The following is a 15,228-nucleotide window of genomic DNA, read 5'->3' on the forward strand; positions in this document are numbered from 1 at the left end:
GGATTCAAGGGCAATAGTGGGATTTTTTAACCTTTTCACTAAGCTCTATTTTCGACCTTTGTGCTATATAAAGATTTCGATAGTTGGCATGTTTCACCTTTGTTTTTCGTTGCATTCTTTTTTAAGTCTCTGAGAAATTTTAAGGTATCTTTGTTATCTAAGACGAGGAAAGTTTCCAGTAGCTAGTTAAAAAGATATTGTTAAGTACCAGCTTATTGGTAATTTCTGGAAAGCTCTTAGGTTGTTATCGAGGGGATTTATGTTTTGCAGTGGTGCATGCATAGATTTTTAGAACTGGTTCGTAAGAAATGAAACTTCTTCATTTTGGGTTGCATGCAACCGATTCATGCATGCATGTTAAATTTTAGTAGATAAATTGTTATAATTGTTTCTTCTTTAGCTCAATAAGCTAGTGAAGGTCTGAGCGATCGAGGCAAATGACCTGTATAATAGATTTCATTCTGGAGCTGCTGGTGAGTTCTTTCTTACTTTCTTTGATTTATGAAACCCTCATGTTATGTAGATTGTGTATGGTAAATGTCTCGGATGTAATGAGTCGATGTGTTGTGTCTAGACGTGTGTGTAATAAACTAGTGTCATATTCATGAGTATGACCATTATCGATTTAAAAACACCTTCCTTGCTGAAGAAAATGTGGAAAGAAGATTTGTTTTTGATGTCTCCGTTAAGGCTGCTATATTGCAAATCAGATTGGCAGATCACAGCCGGCCTTGCGGGAGAATATGTGTTTAACTTAACAAGGATGATATGAGGAGTTATGGTGGAATATGAATATGACTTATTTGTGATTTTGAGTTCTGAATTATGGGTTCGAGGCTGGTACAATGACTTATACATGGTTGGTGGTGATCATACCAAACAAAATAAAAGAATTTTTAACATCAGTTTGGAGGATTGGTTCGCGATTAACTTATCTAATCTCGATTATTTTGCTTGCAATTCTAATGATTAGCTGACCCTTTTTGGTTCTATTTGTTGGCAATTATGGATTAGAAGAAACAATTTTGTTTTTAATGCGGATTTCATTGAGGGGGCTAGTGTATTGGAGAAGATCTATAGAATGAGGGATGAATACCTTCACCTTAACCAGGAAATGGTGAGCTCGTTTAGGCAGAGACAAACTAAAGTTTTCAGATTGATTAGGTGGATTCCACCCAAAGATGGGTGGCGTAAGGTGAACACTGATGGTGCTGTGTGTAAAGTGTCTGGGAATGCTTCAACCGGTGGAGTAATCCTAGACAAACATGGTACTTGGATTTTTGGTTTCTCTAAATATATTGGTTGCTGCTCTGCACTCGATGTCGAGCTTTGGAGGGACTCCAAATAGCTTGGAGCCTAGGCCTTAAATGGGTTGTGCTTGAGATGGATCATACGATAGCTATCTAATTGATTCAAGTGGCGTCAATTGAGTACGACCACTCTACCGTGATATGAGCAATAAAAGATATATTTCAACGTTCTTGGATAATTCGGGTTTCACATGTATTCAGAAAGGGTAACCGAGTCGCCGATGGACTGGCAGTAATGACATTTTCAAGGCCTTTGGGCAAGTATATTTATATGCAATTCCTGAATGAAATTCTTCAAAGGCTACATTATGACTGCTCTGGAATGGCTTGACCTCGCCTAATCTAGTTATGGTTTTATCCTTCTTCTTATACAATATATATAATTTTGCTTTAAAAATTTTCAGTAGAATTTGTTTTTTTTTTTTTAATTTTGTATAAAATTTAAAAGTGTTTTAATAAAATTTTTAAACATTGTTATAAAATCTAATGTTTCATTATGATTTTTTTAATTAATATATTAAACAATATTTATTTTTAAAATTTTCCTTACATGTGCTATATTCTCTTTCCTTGTGTATTCAATGATATATCTATAACAATAGTTTTAAATTTTAGAAAGTATTTTAAAGGATAAATTATTTTGAACTATTTTTATTTAAAATTTTAACCATATATCTATAATTTGATTTTTATTAAAAACTTAAAAATAAATATAAAGAATGAGACAACGCCACTTATCATATAACTTGTTATATATAATATAATATAATATGTGGAACCCGCCATTAATAAACAATATTTTAGGCGAAATAATAAATTTTAAAAAATATTCTATTTATTTAGAAAATATAAACATAATAAATCTGAAATGATTAGAGATTACCCTCATATCTCGTATTTCATCGTTATCTTCACACTCTTTAGAATGTATTGAGAGGGCTTATGGTTTAAAATTATATATTATATGAAATAGATAATCATTTTGAAAGTTATATAAACTAAAACAAATTTAAAATTATTAAATAAAATTTTAAGTCGACTTTTGTTTTTAATAATAGATTCACTTTTCTATTTATACTATCTTATATAATTATATAGCTATTTGATGTTGCAAAAGTTTTTTTATGAATAATACAATTTTAAGTATTAAATCACACTTTTGTTTTTAAATGATATATTCACTTTCTTCTCGGTTAAAATTTCCTAATTTTCATATTGCAAAAATTGTTACAGAAAATAATGCCCATAGTATTTGTATCTTTTTTTATGATTTAATAAATATTTTAAAATTAGAAAGATGTAATGCTTTTATGATTTTCATTGTTTTACTTATCAATTATTATTTTAATTTCAAAATTATATTATGTGTAAAGGTGTCTTTTAAATTAAATGCAAAATAAACCTATGCATTTATATATAAGTACTACTTTACATTTTACTAATTAAAGACACATTAATTACTTTATAATTATAATTAATATTATCATTTTCTACACATTAAATTCTTTAAATTCACATATTATTATGTTTATAATTAATTTATACACACAATATGCTCATGCATTGTAGGGTAAGACAACTAATATATATATATATATATAATATAACAAGATACAGAAGTATCAACATTACCATCTGTCAACCAAATTGTATTTCAAAAATTGATGACTAGTACAAGGCTTGAATGGCGAAGTCTTCTAGTACGTCTTTAGTAATAATGGTCACAACATTCAATCTTCTCACAAAATTCCTTAAAGATTCATCTCCATGTTGTTTGATAGACATCAAGTATGTCAATGATTGTTGGAGGGTTTTGTTCGCCAAAAACCTGCTCATGAATAAGTCTGCCAACTGTTCGAAGTTAGAGATGGAATGTTGTGGGGGTGTCAAATACTAAGCATATGGCGAATCATTCTGAGTCATAGAAAATGCCCTCCATTTCACCTCATCTAATGCACCCAAAATGTTCATGTGATTAATACAGTGGGGCAAGTGATCTTGAAGGCCCCTTTGCATGTCATAAAGCATCTGGGAAACTTGAATGTCGGGGATACGTAATGGCGCAATACCTCAAGGGCTAAGGGCTGGTTGGTATAATTTTTAGGTAACCCTATAGACTCTGACTTTTTGTACTATTGCACTTCCGTTTTCAGTTGTTCTATCTTTTCTTGTAATGCATATTTATTCATCTTCCAGCTTTGGCGACCATTACCATCTTCAGGATCAGTATGCTGATGCCTATGAGTGGACTCAACAATTTCATCTTGCCTCTCCTAGGGATTATGCTTGTGGGCATTTCTAGCTGCCCTCAACCCTTTAATTTACGATTAAGCTTGTATTAAATATTAATCAACAAAGAAAAGTAAGGGACGGGAGGATAATTGTGGAAATGCGGATTCAGTCATTAAGTTTTGTGACCTTATGTCATTAAAATTGATCACATAGCAATACATAGTGAATAAAAGTGGGACACAAGTGTAAATTAATCTATTAAAAAATTAATCAATACATATAATAAATATGTGCATCGCACTGTTTCTATTTTTTTTTATAAAATTAGTTAGTTATTATGAATAATGACGAATTTTATTATTGATTTATCTGTTTAATTAAAAATATAATCATAGTGATAGCAAAATAGCAATTGATATGCTAAATGCAGATTCTGAGGATGTTATGATGAACTCGTTCATTCGAAGTACTAAAGTAGAATGTAGGCAATTCTCGATGGTCAAATTTCAACATGTATTTAGAGAAACTAATATGATAGCTGATTGTATAGCAAAAACGTATCCTGCATATGCTTTAAAATTAGTCATATTTGAATTACCTTCGAATAATGTTAGGAAGATGCTATTTGTTGAAGAAGGAAACGTGAAAGAGACAATTACAATATGCATCAAAGTTTTTCTATTATTGATGAACACTAAAATTAATAAAACAAAGCATAAATGCATATAGTTATAGGCTTACAAAGAAACTACCTTAACACAAAAATAGCTAACAACTTATTCAATTAAACTGAAAATCTAGAACTAACAAAGATTCTATCAAGATACTTGGTCAACTAAACAACCTACTACTTTGAATTAATTCTCAACACTCACCCTTAATTCAAAGTTGCAGACACCAAGTAGACTTCTAAAATAGTTGAACTTCTCCTTTGATAAAGCCTTTGTTAACACATCTGCTAGCTGCTCTTGGGTGCTGCAATACTCCAAAGATATCTCCTCTTTTGCTACCAAATCACGAATGAAATGATAACGAATATCGATGCTCTTTGTTATACTATGAAATGTTGGATTCTTTGTCATGGAGATAGTTGATTTGTTGTCACAAAATATCTCTGTTGCATATTTCTGCTATTGTTGAAGATTGGCTAACACTCTCCTTAACCAAATAGCTTGACAAGTTGCTGCAGTTGTTGCTACATCTCAGCCTCTAATTAAGGTTGACAATGTTGTTGTAGCTTGCTTCTTAGAACTCCAAGTGATCACCTCTGAACCTGAAGTGAAAACATTTGCTGAAACTCTTCTTCTATCATCTAAAGAACTTGCCCAATCACTGTCTGTGAACCCACACAATCTGAAAATTAAATTTTTTGAGTACCAAATGTCATACTCCAAAGTTTTAGCAATGTACCGCAAGACCCGTTTTGCTGCTCCATAATGAACCTTTGAAGGTTGCTGCATAAGTCTAGAAATAACACCAATAGGAAATGCAATATCGGGCCTAGTGAGAGTCAAATAAATTAAACCTCCAACCAAGCTTCTGAACCTCTTTGCATCTGTCATTTCTTCTCCATCTTCTAGCTACAATTTCTCATTGATATTCATGGGTGTAGCTGCAGGCTTGCAATTAAGCGTGCCAAAATTACTGAGAAGATCCTTGGCATTTTTTTTATGAGATAAAAATTCCATCTTCAGCTTGATGAACTTCAAGATCAAGGAAATAATGCAATAAACCCATATCCGACATCTCGAATTCAATCATTTGAGACTTAAACTCATTAATAAGAAAGTTAAAAGAACTAGTATAAATTATATCATCAACGTAAAGACAAATAATGATGAAATCATTTTTACCTTCCTTTTTCACATACAAGGTAGGCTCATTCTCAATTCTCATGTACCCTTTCTTCTGAAGATACCCATCGATCTTGCTGTACCATGCTCGAGGGTCCTGCTTCAATCCGTACAACGCATTTTTCAACTTGTACACCTTTGTTTCGTTGCCCTTCTCTATGAAACCTTCTGGTTGTGCTACATAAACCTCCTCTTATAGGTCTTCATTGAGGAATGTTGATTTGACATCAAATTGATAAACAGGTCATTGCAATTGTGCAGCCAATGCTAGAACAAGCCTCACCGTTTCGAACCGAGCTACCGGGGAGAAGGTTTCTTCGAAATCAACACCATATTGATGTGCATAACCTTTCGCCACAAGACAAGCTTTGTGCTTTTGGATGCTTCCATCTGCACCAAATTTTGTCTTGAACACCCACTTCAAACCAATTGCATTTTTGTCTTCCAGCAAGTCGACCATCTCTCAAGTTCCATTCTTTTCGATGGATTTCATCTCCTCCATCATTGCCTTTTGCCATTCTTCCTTATCAGCAGCTTCTTCATGATACAGAGAATTTGAAACTGCTAGAGAAAATTGACAGGATGCATAAGTGTCATTAGTATATTTTGGATTCGGCTTTCTGACCCTTGTTGGTCTCCTTAGTGGAATTGGTTTTTCAGAAGACTCTTCAAGTGTTGTAGATATTGGTGGTGCCGACTCTTATTTTTCATCTGGAGAATCTTCAATGGGAAAAGAAATCTCCTGTTGTATATTGGGTTTCCTACCACACCAAGCTTCATATGGAGTTTTGTTCATGACAACCCTTGTTGGCGAGAGATTCAGTAGATAGATTGATGTTGCCACAGCTTCTGCCCAAAACTGATTTGAGAGTCCCATTGCTTGTAACATGCTTCTCACCATCTCCACAATAGCTCTGTTCTTCTGCTCAGCAACACTGTTCTGCTCTGAAGTGTAAGGAGTTGTTAACTCCCTACGGATGCCATTGTCTTTACAAAATAGATTGAACTCTTTGGACACGAACTCTCCTCCTCGATCCATACGAAGAACTTTGATATGGCAGCCGCTTTGGTTCTCCACCATAGCCTTGAATTTCTAGAACTTTTCATAAGTTTCTGACTTGTTTTCCAGAAAATACACCCAACTCATGTGACTATAATCATCATTGAACAACAAGAAGTAACAACTCCCACCCAATGACTCGATTTGCATAGGACCACATAGATCAGCATGAATTAATTCTAAACATTCAGTAGCTCTCCATGCTTTTCCAATAGGAAATGACTTCCTAGTTTACTTTCCATAAATGCACCCCTCACATAAATTCAGAGAGCCAATTTTTGGTAGTCCAAGAATCATACCTTTATCACTTAGCAATTTCAGGCCTTTAATATTGAGATGTCCATACCTCAAATACCATAGCTTTAAGTCATCCTTTGCACTTGTAGCAAGAACAAAGTTCTCCATGTTTGAAACATCCAACGAAAACATCTTGTTTAGAGTCATGTGGACATGGACTTGTTTGTCTGACTTTTTGTTTTTTATGATTCATGCATCATCATCAAATATGACAGAATATCCACCAGCCATTAGTTGTCCAACACTCAATAAATTGTATCCTAAATCAGGAACAAATTGAACATTGTCCAAAATTTTTCCTTCTCCATGGCTAGTAAAAAATTTCACCGTGCCTTTTCCTTCAACTTGCATCTCCCTTTTGTTCCCAAGCTGCACCTTTATGTTTTATGACTCATCAAGCACCTTGAACAAGGATTTGGTGCCTGTCATATGATTCGAACAACCGCTATCCACAAACCACAAATCACTTGGCTTATGGTTAGCATCAATACAAGCCATAAAAAGCTTGTTTTCCTCATCACTTTTTGCTGCAAAGTTAATTTTTTGATCATTATACTAGCAATCAGCTTTTATATGCTTATATCTGTTGCAATGATAACATTGTATGCCATATTTTATGTTACATTGCTCATTGTATTGCCTCTATCCATCATTCATTCCTTTGCCTCTGCCTCTACAATAACCACGGCCACGACCACCATGAAATCCTCCTCTTCCTTTGTCATTGTTTGTTGAACGATCATTATCGCCTTGATTTGTGAATGTCTCCTTCACTTGAAATGCCTACTATTCATTCTTTTCTGCTGATCTATTGATTCTCGCCTCATGAGATTGAAGAGACCCCATCAGCTCATCAATGGAAAGAACAGACAGATCTTTGGATTCTTCTATAGCAACCACAACATGATCAAATTTTGTCGTCAAGCTTCGTAAAAATTTTGCTACAATTATCTCGTCTGAAATTTTTTCGCCGTAAGAGTGCAATTGACCGACTATTGTCCTTGTTCGTGACAAAAAATCAGCAATTGATTCACCATTCTTCACCATTAAGGTTTCAAAATCACGTCGTGGTGATTGCAATTTCACCACTATAACCTTTGAATCACCTTGATACTCTTTCTACAAAATTGACCATGCTTCATTCGATGTAGTTGCTGCAGCAATTCGTGAAAAAATAAAGTCATGAACCGCTTGTTGGATAATGAACAATGTCTTAGCATCGTTTTTCTTGGTTTCTTTCAATCTCTTTTCTTATTCTTCATTAGGTTCAAGTATGTCAGCGAACCTGTACTCGACCAAGTCCCATAGGTCTCGTGATCTGAGCAATGTCTTCACCTTGATGCTCCACCACTCATATTTCTCACCATTGAAAATGGGTATGAGTGGTTGAGAGGAAGAAAAACCAACTGATGCCATTCCAAGAACACGCACTCTCTTCTCTCGTGTTTCCCAAAGACCCAAAAAGGTGTTTCTCTCAAATACCCAGTGGACCTAAACCTAACTTTCACTCAATTGCCTAAAAGATCGAACTTTACTCTGATGCCAATTTTGTTGAAGAAGGAAATGTGAAAGAGACAATTACAATATGCATCAAAGTTTTTTTATTATTGATGAACACTAAAATTAATAAAACAAAGCATAAATGACTGTATTTATAGGCTTACAAGGAAACTACCTTAACACAAAAATAGCTAACAACTTATTCAATTAAACTGAAAATCTGGAGCTAACAAAGATTCTACCGAGATAGTTAGTTAACTAAACAACCCACTGCTTTGAATTAATTCTCAACACTATTAAATGATAAAGCTGGAAATTCTTATATAAGGACTAATAGATCTATATATATATAATCACAGTAAAAATTTTCCAACATATAAAGCACAGTTTGCCGACGACACATGGAAATTACCACATCATCATCAATGAAGATTTTTACCATTTGTTTGTGTTATGTTAATAAATTATGGAGTGTTTCCAATGTATTAAAGTTAAAATTTACAACAAAATCTGGTAATTTAATTTGCATGAAAGATGATCGCAGAATACAATACGAAAAATTAACTTAAGTACGACATTTAAAAAAAACAATTATGTTTGATTTTCGATTTTGAAAATTTCCTTCTTTTATAATCCTTGGATTTTACAACAACAAAACCCAAAATTTTGAATTATGTTTTTTTTTTTTGTTTTTTTATAATATGATATTGATTAAATTATTAACTAATTGACACCTCAAAATTTAGTGTGAAGTTTCGCCACTGCTACGTACATAACCAGAGCCAAATAAAAAAGAACAATTACGTTGCACACTTCCCGCGCAGCCTTGTAAAATTTCTTTGAGAAGTCTTCACAAGACATTGGATGCATAGTACACATATTTTTGAACATTTTGATCCACCAGTCTCATTGCAATTGAGGTAGCTTATGTTCACTCCTTTCTGCTGGAGAGCCGGGAACGAAGGGAACAAAACCTCGCCCACCAAACACTGGCCGCATAAAGGCATTATCGAACTTGCGCCAGTAGTAATGAACGGTGTGTGTTGGAGTCGTAAGAAGTGCGCGAATGCTGCTTGGCTGTTGAACTCCCTTTGGACTATCTTCAAACGAGTCCTGAGTACTTCCCAGAAATGGCACTGTAATCGATTTTGGAGATGATGATCCGGAGGGTGCACTTGTTACTTTAGAATGAGGCAGCAAGAACCTTATTAGAGGTTTAGTCATTAGTCCGAAAACCTGATCAAAGCCAAACCAACATATAAAGTGTTACTAGCGTCAACATCTCCAACAAAGTATTATGCTTAAGCCAAGTAAATTATGGAACATCGAAAGAGATGCTAAAATATGGATTTCAGGCATGAGATTCGACTACCCAAATACGAACTTCAGCAATGTAAAACTCAAACCCTCAGTCAAGACTCTATACATATGAAGAATAAAAGAAAATGCCAATCATCAAATCTCCAAGAGTTAGAAATGAAGGCCAGAAACATTCTTACCACAGAGCTAAAAAGAACAACAGTGATGGTGCTTGTAATCATAATGGCATTCCATCGCAATTGAGTGTGCCCTGCCCTTGTAAACTGCATTTATATTAAGTAAAAATCTATCAGATAATATCAATCAAACAAATTTCTTCCTTTCTCTCTCTCATATTTTACTCTGACTCTTTATTAAGTAAAAGTCTATTGGATTATTCACATTTTCAAACATGTTGAGGAAATATGACCCTCCAAATTCATGAAATATTAAAAAAAAAAAAAAAGTTGAAGACATACATGTAATAATTGAATGAATCCAATTATTTGGATTGGAGCAAGACAATTCGGATCAACGTGCGAAGTACATGATACCAACCTACTGATAATACCAAACAAGTATGGTCGAAAGAATATGCCCAATTATTTTTCTAGACCCAAAAATTAAATAATTGCTTTGATTGACTACTATGAATTCATTGTGGAGCTAATTGACTATTTAGATTTTCTGTATTTTGAGAAACGGAATATATCTTGTACTAAAGAAGTATGCAAAGAGTTTGTAGTGCAGAAAAGCAAAATAGGTCTCCCATATGGATTTTAAGAAAATGTATGAAGAGCTTAATGTTTTGTTGCCTTTTAGTCAAGGTGTGAAAGTTCAACAGACTCAATGAGAGAAAATGGTAGTTATGAGTTTTTGGGTTGGTATTCTTCCAAAATTTGAGATCAATAAAGCTCAGATCCTTTCTGGCTTTGAAATTTCATCTTTTCGAGAGTACTTCATACTAAAAGCTCTCACGTGCCTTAGATTAAAATCAGAGCTCTTGTTAGTCGTGGTAAGAAAATAGTCACTGTCAGGATTCAGAAGGAATTATGCTGTTATTGCTATGAGTCAGGCCATAAGAAATGTTATTATGTGAAATTCAAAATAAGGTTTGAAAATAACAATTAGAAAATATTACAATATCTAATATCAAGACCATTTCACCATATGAGAAAACTTCTCCTATCATTGCTATTGTACAGTCAAGTAAATCTAGTATCTTCTTTCCTTATTGTCCAAATAGGCCTTTGATTCTATTGCCAAAATCTATAACAAGTAATTCGAGTCTTTGTTTCACCTTTTAGTCTTATGTATATTCCTCTAAAGTTACATTAGCAGATGGCTCAACTTCATATGCCCTTAAGCCTACAACTGTTAATCCTACCTTGTCATTTTCTTTGTCCACGATGTTGACTTAAACTATTTTTTCTTTTAGTTTAACTCTATTAGTAATCTCAGCAGTACTTTAAATTGTTGTCTTATTTTTTCTAGATCATTATCATTTTCAAGATCTTACAACGAAGTAGATTGATAGGAGGTCCACTACAAGATATTGTGTTTTTATTAGAAGAAATTATGTAAATACAACACAATCTTCTCTATTTTCAACCTCAGCAAATTATATCTCCTAGTTTCGTTACAAAAAGGTTTCCGTTTTCCAAAGAAATAAGATAATCCTGAATTCACCTGATTATAAGCAAGTGCCATAGATACTGCACCTCTCATGAGACCAGCCCACCATATTATGATCTGAACAAAAGATACAAAAAGAAATTAGTGATGTCAAATAGCATTGATAATTGACTTGGAAGCAAAGAAACAAAGAACACCACAAACTAGTACTTGTTGCCTAAAGCTGATTTTTTCATTAGCTGATTTGTGTGCTAAGTTGGATAGAAACGACAAGGGAAACACAAAAGCTGCTCTTCCAGCCATGACCAGTGCAAGCAGTACAGAACTAACAATAATTGATGTTCCAGGTCTGCAAATAGGAGATCAAACCCAATGTCACAAGAACAAATAATGTTGTAAATGGAAGTTATTTTGTACAAATTGCAAGGAAGAGAAAATGGGGTAAATCTGAAAAATATACCTGAAGCAAAGGTTCAAGACCAAAATGTATCGTTAACATACACTTGAAAAAAAAAATAGTTTTTCCAGAAGGTGCACAGAGTAATGTTACTCAAACACGGATACTTCAAGAAAAATGAAATGTTTGAAAAACATAGACATAGAGCAAACCTGTCATTTACAAATTTCCACGTCTCAATGTCCAAGGCATCCATTCCAACATGGAGAAAGATAAAAGTCTCACAAACAAACGACAAAGTAGCAAAAGCATGCCTATGTTTAAACAAAAGATCTGAATCAATTGAGGCATATAAAGAGTTAAAACATTTCTTTAGGTGTTAAGCATCTATCTTAAAAACAATTAGCAATGGTTAGAAGGGTGCAACTTGAATACAAAGCTACAGAAAACCCTAAATTTAACTGATGTAACAGAACGCCGCTTAAGAAGAAGTTTATTCCCTCCAAATATCAACGACCCATAACTTTTATTGCCTCTAAGATGGTAACATGGAGGACACATACTTGGAAGTTATTCTTGAACTCTCTGTAACATTGTGCCAGGTATAATGCGACATCACAATCCCACAAAAGAACACCGTGAGAATGCCACTCAAATAGAACAGCTGCAAGGAATGCAACATTAGAGTTATCCAAATAAAATAAAGGAATGCAATAAACTGCCATATTATGCTAGAAGAATCTTACTTCAGCCATGATATATGAAAGGTATGCCATGAGCATCATAAGAGCAAATTCACGGTCTGTTGAGTGCCTGGATCATGTTAAAATCAAGTGCATATAATTAGTTCTAGACTACAAAGACGTTGTACCATCAAAAACTCTATTGTAATAATAACATTCATGTTCAGTTGGAGTCTTCTATTAAGTAAAACTTTTTAATATCACAAATGATTAAAAGCATTACATCTTTGTAAAACTTAATTCCCTAGAAAGGAGTATAAGATTCTTATAGAGGTATTTAAGGTTTTATCATTGAAAGCTAGTTGATATAAAATCCAGATAAAATCCAAAATATACCTGCCAAAGTATAACGTTTTGATGATATAAGCACTTACCAGCCCAACCTGCACAGAAAAGAAAAATATTACACCTAGGGGAAAGCTATGCTACCAGGTTCACCTGCAAGTGTCACATACATGTGTCCGATATGGGTATAGTCAATTTTTTTCTTTTAAGATTTTCTATATGGTTGGAGGGTCCTTAGAAGGACACATCCTCGTATACCAATGTACAAAAATGTGTTGAAAACAAATGTCTGATACTCTGATATGGGTACTTCAAGAAAAATGAAAAATCAGATCAATGTAAGATGAAACTGCAGTGTTCACAGAATGAATCAGATTTGTATGAAAAGCGCCTTACAGCCACTCCCAGCAGAGTGCTTGCTAAAAATAAATACAAAAAGCTGCCAATAAACTCCAAAGCAATTCTATGATTTGTATTAGTGAGATCAAAACTCTGGATTGCATTGAAAAGCACCACTGATGTTGCATCATTTACAACACCCTCTCCAAAAACCAGACTGTAGAGTAATGGAGTCTCATCCTGATTAAGCACCTGTACCATCAGAAGAAGCAGCTTCAGTTTAGTAAATTTCATACAGTAGTCCCTCAATATAGAAATGCTACTACAATTTTAGTTTATGCATGCCTGCAGTGTGCAAACAGAATCTGTAGCAGCAAAGATTGCACCAATTGCTGAAAATTGCGGGAAAAATAGTAAGATACACAAACATGAACTAAGCCAGTTTGAAAAAGAAGGGACTAAGGTCAAATACCTAGAAAATCTCCAATCTCCAATGAACCAATGTCCATTTCCTTAAAGAACTTGATAACACCTGTTTGAAGAATCAGAGTTGCTATCACAACCAGTAAATTAATCTTGAGAATATTAGGATGTACATCAACAAACCAAGCCAACCCCTAACACTGCCCTTGGCTGCATATCCACAGATGTCATGTATACAAACAAAAGATAAAACTAACGAAATTGTACATATGTGTCAACTGCATCCATAAAGTTGTAGAAAGTACCAAAAGATATAATTGACCAAGAAATTAATGTACCGACAGCCCCAAACAGCATGATGGTAATAAAGTTACGGAAAAATTGCTTCTTTTTCACAGAAAACCTGGCAAAAAAAGCAAATATCAGAAGGAAGACAAGTAATTAACTACATCTAATCCTCAGTTTTTACTTTTAAAAAGAATTTAATTAAAAATTAAACCTTGACATTGTAAAAAGGACACTGTGTTCTTTTATTTACAATGTTGAAAACAAGTGGAAATTCTCAATGTACTTAAGTTCAAGCCATCTAGGTTACTTTGACACTTCATTTAGTATCTATGTCCGAAACATGAATTCAATGCATATCATATTATCGGTATGGGGATGACCTTTGAAAGATCTAACAAAAACTCGGAATAAATTGAACAACATCTTGGACACATACCATATTTGACTCTCACAGCCAAGGAAAAAAAAGTTCCCATAGAATAACTGTCGCACAGCCATCTATTTTAGCTTATATAAACAATAACAAACAATCTCCATATTTTCCATTCACAGGAGAAATGAAAATGTGACGAGAACAAACTTACCCAGCATTGAATATAATAGGGGGTAGAAGATAAATAAAGAACAGATCTTCACTGAAGACAAGAAGACGTGAGCTTTTACCCCCACTCGTCAACAAAATAACGACCCCAGTACAAAGACCCTGCCACAAAGTCAATTAAAATAAAACATACGAGAAAAAAGTAGAACAATAATCCAAGCATAACAAGACCCAGCTGAAATGTTCATATGAATAAATCAACATTTATAGAGGTGATTGTGAAGGGAGACACTCACAATGGCAAGGGCAGTAATTGATTCGTTCATCCATCGGTTCTCCTCCAAAAGATGACCGATGACAATGGAAGCGCAAAGAAGCGCGACGAATAGGTTCATGGAGACCACAGAGGCATGGTCTGAATACAATGTTTGCAACTTGGATAAGACAGCAGCTAACTGCGATGCCACCATTTCGACCTCTTTTTTATCAAAGAAATTTATTGAAAACAATCAGTTGATTCTAATTTAATTTAGATTCGAATTCTCCCTCAACACTGGATATCTTCAAAAACTTCCATTCCTCCTTCAGAGTTCTGCATTTTACCCCAAAAAAAAAAAAAGAGTTAAAATCATTTCTTCGCATGTTCATTCTCAAAACCCCCTTTTTTCCCCCAGTTTTTCTTTCTTTCCGTTTATAAGGCTACTCCTTGTTTGTTCCTCCATTTTCTCATCAACCAAATATAAAAAGAGAAAATTATGGAATCGATTTGAAGAACCAATGATGACAACAACATCCATGAAGACCACATTTGTGTTTCAGCATATAATAACTATTTTTTTTTTACAATTTTTTTGCTATTTCATTTAATCAAAACAAACAACACAAGTAAAAAACTTAAAAATTTCTTTCCTCCCACTATCTCAGCCACCACACATCCAAAAGGAAAAGAAAAACTAAAACTAACCAAATCGTTTTGGATAGACAACAAACGCTTATTTTCTTTTTTTCTATATGGGAATAATTTGT

The 15,228-nt window shown here is 34.0% G+C and overlaps 1 protein-coding gene across 1 annotated transcript; it reads right to left on the reverse strand.

Moving 5' to 3' along the window:
• Positions 1-8,918: 8,918 nt before the first annotated feature.
• Positions 8,919-15,016, reverse strand: LOC105784589 (sodium/hydrogen exchanger 2). The gene is made up of 14 exons (XM_012610492.2): positions 14,499-15,016; positions 14,246-14,364; positions 13,679-13,776; positions 13,423-13,482; positions 13,296-13,342; positions 13,008-13,202; positions 12,663-12,709; positions 12,330-12,396; positions 12,147-12,247; positions 11,796-11,897; positions 11,397-11,535; positions 11,241-11,303; positions 9,752-9,835; positions 8,919-9,488 (listed from the first exon to the last, which is right to left on the reverse strand). The coding sequence occupies exons 1-14, from the start codon at positions 14,670-14,672 to the stop codon at positions 9,159-9,161; spliced, it is 1,626 nt and encodes a 541-aa protein (XP_012465946.1). The 5' UTR covers positions 14,673-15,016; the 3' UTR covers positions 8,919-9,158.
• Positions 15,017-15,228: the final 212 nt, after the last annotated feature.

Source organism: Gossypium raimondii, chromosome 13, assembly GCF_025698545.1.
Source record: "Gossypium raimondii isolate GPD5lz chromosome 13, ASM2569854v1, whole genome shotgun sequence".
Lineage (NCBI taxonomy): Eukaryota > Viridiplantae > Streptophyta > Magnoliopsida > Malvales > Malvaceae > Gossypium > Gossypium raimondii.